General features: G+C 38.0%; 1 protein-coding gene across 3 annotated transcripts in view; it reads right to left on the minus strand.

The window, feature by feature from the left end:
• Positions 1-3,202: 3,202 nt before the first annotated feature.
• The window catches only part of LOC111872045 (E3 ubiquitin-protein ligase TRAIP), a 13,716-nt gene continuing 11,210 nt past the window's right edge, over positions 3,203-5,708 (minus strand). For all 3 annotated transcript variants that reach the window (XM_023865543.2, XM_023865542.2, XM_033754492.1), the window contains one exon: positions 3,203-3,908. In XM_023865543.2, coding sequence (XP_023721311.1) covers positions 3,531-3,908 — 378 coding nt within the window. In that variant the 3' untranslated portion in view covers positions 3,203-3,530. The remainder of the gene's footprint in view (positions 3,909-5,708) is intronic.

Consider the following 5,708-nt stretch of genomic DNA (forward strand, 5'->3'; position numbering starts at 1 on the left):
CATCCTGGTAGCTATGCAACGCGTGGTGACGCGGAACCGCTTCCTACTGTGACGTGGCACGCAACAGGCACCACTGCGGCTATATAAGGGAACTGCACAGCAGCTACGAGTCAGTTGTACTGTGACAGCCGCCGGGTCGAGTTGGAGTATAGCAGCCGTCGCGGATAGAAGAACCGGACGTGTGTGCGAGTGTGTAATTGGGAGCGTGTGATACAGTGATACCTAGCTCCCCTACTGTAAACGTGTAGACTACTGAAGACAGAGTGAACTGATTTGCGCATAGGGTTATAAGTCGTGAAACCCCGCAACAGTGGTAACAGATTAATACGATTAGGGTTATAAAGTGTGAAACCCCGCAACTGTGTGATAAGTAATTGTAGCCGTTACTTGTAGATTGTTAAATAAACCAATTAACCATCTCTACGGCGTCTTCAGTAATGAAACACGTTACAGTATTATGAAGGTACAGTATTACAGTACTACTTTTAATAAAATTTGTCTTAACTGGGTTTTCGATTAATTGTGATTTCCATCCCCACCATTATCCCAGATAATTGTGAGTTGAGTGTATTTATATATTGTAATTATAGATCACTGGGAAATATTGGTGTGAAGTGTTTTAAAAAAGACTGTTTCTGGCATGTCTGTAGAATATGCACAACTTTAATGAGCTTGCGTCCTGTGAAATGTATTAATGACTTCCACATCTTTAAAACATGGGGTGAATCCATAGCCTGAAAACCCTTAAGAAAAATGGTCATAAATAGTGTATTTTTTAAGATTAATTTCATAACCCCTAACAAATACATGGAATTGATATGACTCAAAGTTTGTATGCAATATTGATGCAATACAAAATTAGCCAGTAAAGTTAATTTATAATATTTAATTTAAATAAGTATGAAGTTATAGATCCAATTCTTATTCTAACACAACTCAAAAGTACACCCAGCACATGTTAGGATATACATATGGTAACAGAGGAAATGTAAGGCATCTAAAAAATTGCTAAAAAGGGGATCATATATGAATACTGTAAAGAGATATTGTATGTATAAAAATATCTGATTAGTAATACAAATTTATGATGCCTAGTCAGATGTGAACCCAATTTTTGAAACTCTGTACAAATACAGATGTACCCTTCACTGAGTTAACAGACTTGCTTGCTCCTCCCCACACCCTGAACGACCAGTCCATTCATGACACACCAGTACAAACACCTGCTTCCTAGTACATGCTGGTGCTACATAATTTGGTGTCAGCATACATAAATCCTGTAAGTGTATATAAAACGAGGAAAAGTACTTCTATAAATGTAGGAACCCTTCATATGCATTACAGAAAGGGGAATTATCCCAATAAGAATAACCATAAAACCAAAACCAAACCCACTCTGTATGAACATTTGTGTCTACCATGAACTCAAGGCTATCCTGCCCCCATAAGAACTGTGGAACAATGGACATTTGTGAAATGGGCAGATAGACTAGTGTTCAGTGATGTATATTCACATGGAATATTAAAAATATACTTCATCTCAAGCTACAAATATTAACCACCAGTAATATATGAGCTACCCTGTTAATAGTATTGTGGCATGTAGACCCGTTGCTAAGTGGCGTTGCAAACAAGCATGTTTTCATGGCAGCAGTTGCACAGCAATAATGGAATGGTGTTATCTGTGTGGTCCATGCCAAGATGTTATAAGCAGGACAGCTGGTGAGAGTCAGTTGAGTGGAGTGTGAGTTTACCGCTGGGGTTCGTTTGTTGTGGCTGGTAGCTGAGGTCAGGGACAGTTCAGGAACCTAGGGGTAGGGGAATGTCTGCCATTGGAAGCCGCTACCAAGCGATGGCTAAAGAAGACATGATTAGTCACGTGCTGTGAGTCCAATAAATCCAGCCAATGCAAAACCCGTGTATAGTCACTACATAAAATGTGATGGTATATAACACACCAGTGGATCCACTCAGCCAAAACATGTAATCTTAGCAACCTCATCTACAGCGAAGTGTTGTGTTGACAGAAAAATACAATAAATATTATTCCTGTGCTTCATAGATCTGATGATTGCAGGACATGTTTGTTATTTATATTATGGACTGCATGTACGAGTGGTACACTGTGGCATGTTTTCCAAATCATTTCTCTTACACCTTCCATCAAGAGGGCTTTGAACAGCAGTCACCAACCATATCTGTTCTTGAAGAAAGCAGTCTTCTGGGATTTGGCACCGTGTATATGTGGTGTTAACCGATGTTTCGGAGGAACGTATTGCCTCCATCTTCAGGNTGTTCTTGCCAAGGTGACCAAGGCTGTTGCAACTGCAACTTTTTTTCTCTTACTAAGACTGGTGTCCAGATATATTTTTGTTGTGACTTTCAAGATCTGAAGATGAACTTCCGGAGTCCAGATTATTGTCAGTGATGCTTTATTCCATTTATTGGAAAATGTTGACATACTTTGAGAATGGGGGGGGGGCTACAATCATAAATTGAACAAGAGAGTTTGAAGTGGAGTGTGTTTTGTCTAAACAAAAAGTGTTTGGGTCCTTTTCTTTGCAAGGCATAATGTTACCGACATAGTGTACCTAGGCATGTTGGAGGAATTCGTGCTTAATTTTGAAAAGAGGGTCCCTTTGTTGTGCTGTTCCAACAAGGTAGAGAACATCCATATTTCAACTTGTGAAATCACAAGTTTCCAGAGAAACTGACTGTCAGGGGCAGGCCTGTCAGTTGACCACCTTGTACACCTGACCTTACTCCCCTTGTTTCTTTTAAGCATACATAAAGGATGCCATGTACATGCCACCAGTGGCTATAGTTACCCTCACCTTCCTTAACTGAAGTTTAATATGGATAGATCTGCTGGACTACTCACATTGCCCTAATTGAATATGTGTAAAATACAGGTCACAAAACATAATATAACCTACTGAAACTTGACTAGTTTTCATTCCTATGCTCTTTAGTTTGTGAGCAGTAGTACAGTAAAATGGCAATTTTTTTGTGTACACACAGTTTATTAACATGTCTTTGGAATTTATAAGGTGGTGATCTTACTACGGTTGAATTTATTTTCAGGTTGATGCAAAGTTCCTCCGCAATCAGCGATTTGCAAAGAAACACAATTTGAAGCCTGAAGAGCAAAAGAAACGTGCAGAACAAAGGAAAAACTCTAAGGCTGAAACTGCATAACTTACAACTATGGTTTAATAAATTAAATTACAGAATTGCATAAAAGTGTTTATTAACACAAAATAAATAACTCCCATTCCTCTCCTTTCCAAAATTTCATACAATACATGCAAAGTCAGGATTAACAAGTATAGCCTCATGGGTTATAGCACCATGTTTTGGACAAACTTATGAAGAAATATTGAAATGTTAGAAAACAGCGTAGTGTTAGAGCCCAGGAGGCAAATCGGTTGACTTGTATACTGTTACCCATGATAGAGCTTAAATTCTATAATTCCCTTGTGTGCTTAGCATTTATTAGCTAGAACTGGCACTGGAAGAATCTCTTAAATTCATGTTGAATCAAAAAACATTTCTAATTTATGTGAGACTGTAACTTGCTTTTTTGTTTTTGAAATTGAGATGGGCTTCAACTTTTTGTTTGTTGGTTTAAATTTGGTACTGGGTATGGGAAATAAATCAGCTTTTGAATGGCCACCTAAACCATCATATGCTTCTTCAGGATTTGCAGCCGCTGAAGAATTTGGCCTTTCATGATTTGGTTTCCTGAATATGCTGAACTTATTGCTGCCAGAAGGCAATTGTAGATTCATGCTCTGAGAACCCTTTAGGGGAGTCAGACCAAAGCTGCAAGATTTAATATTCAGGTATGGTGATGCAGGTTCAAACTTCTGCTGTGCTTTGGATTCTGGTGATAGTAGGGCTCCAAACTGCAAAGAAGATAGTATCATATTTGAGAATGTGAAATCGAGGTGGTGCAGACAGGAGGTTAATCAGGAAAGTAAGAAAGAGTACAAAATTTTGGTCTTGAAACATGGAACAAGACCGTAATGAAGGGGAAGACTATTTGAAAATGTGTGTAGGGAATTTGATTTTTGTGACAAGGAGTGAGCTGTGCTGTTTTGATATAAGGTTAAATGGTAAGCTGTGGGGAACAATTTTCAGGTGAAATTAAACAATTAAGCTGATAGTTTAGAGAAAGCATTAAAAAATTATTGAATTGTGTATGGTACGATAGTGCCATGATGCGTAATGTCTGGTAAATGGTGGGAGGCACAAGATTTTGATGAATTTTCATGATTTTGCCCCCCCCCCCCAAAGTATTCGTTAATCACCTTTGTATATTTGTTTGGATGTGTTCCCTGTTAGTGCCTGAAAGGTTGGGCATATCTTATTCATGTTTGGTATATATCACAGGTCAGTGCCATGTGAATGTAAATATTCCACCTCCAAAAAACGTGTACCCTGAAATAAATTCATCATCTGACCTGTATTTTCTCCACCCCCAAAGTATCATGTTTAAAATTTTATTCCTCACTACTTATATCCATGTACATCAACTTCAGCTTGCACCATCATCCACTACTGGTACATGCAAAGAAGCTCTATTCTGTCATCTCTAAACATACAAAATAATATAAACTGATGCCACATTTTGTGTCACACTGTGTTTATCTGATTAATTTGGTCACTTCATACATCTCACATGAAGTTTAATATCCCAGCACATACTAATATAATTTATTCTCACACACCCTTCCTGCACTTTCATTACCATGTTCACAAGAACGCTTCACTAGTCCCTATACTGAGCCAGGCAAATCCAGTGCACGATGATATTTTCCAGTGACCAAAATACTGGTGTCATATGCAAAGAGAAAAACACTGGCAAATTTATTGATGCATAATGGCAAGTCATTAATATAAATAATAAACAGAAGTGGTCCTAAGCCCGACCCCAGAGGAACTCCTTTCTTAACTCTCTTTCCATTTGGAGAAATAATCATGATCGCTAATTCTGAGATGCATTCTCTGTTTTCTATATGATAGGATTTAAACCAATTTAAATTACAATTCTGAACACCATAATACTCTAATTTGGATATTAATATCTCATGATTAACACAATCAAACACCTTGGCAAGGTCGCAAAAATCCCAACAGAAGTTTATCATTCCAGGCTTGAAGTATGTCAGTGGTAAGTGAAAAAGCAGCATTATCAGTTAAGTCTTTCCTAAAACCAAATTGTTCTTGCACCAATATATTATTCACTTGTAGATGCTGATATAATCTATGATACATAGTTTTTTCTAAAACTTTACTAAATACAGTCAACATGGAAATACTGTAGGTCTATAGTTTGCTATGTCAGCTTTATTGCATGCTACATGCCCTGCCCACATTCTCCTTGACTCGATCATTCTAACTAGATTTGGCAAAGAGTATAATTTATGAAGCTCATCATTATGCAGATTGCTTCTCTTATGATGTAACCCCTTTTGGTCTCCTCAGCACCCTGTTGTCAAACGCTTTCAGTATAGGTTCTTCCCTTAATGTCAACTGTACGCTACCTCTCTTAATTTGAAAGAACAGTCCCAACTATCACTTTGGTTAAGATACTCTTAACCTTTATTGGACGAACGTCATCATATGATGTCGTTAAAAGTTAGGGCAGCTGGCCGAACGTCGTCATATGATGTCGCGGATTCCACGCGTGTAAGGTTTTTTTT

Source organism: Cryptotermes secundus, unplaced genomic scaffold (assembly GCF_002891405.2).
Source record: "Cryptotermes secundus unplaced genomic scaffold, Csec_1.0 scaffold87, whole genome shotgun sequence".
NCBI classification, from domain to species: Eukaryota; Metazoa; Arthropoda; class Insecta; order Blattodea; family Kalotermitidae; genus Cryptotermes; species Cryptotermes secundus.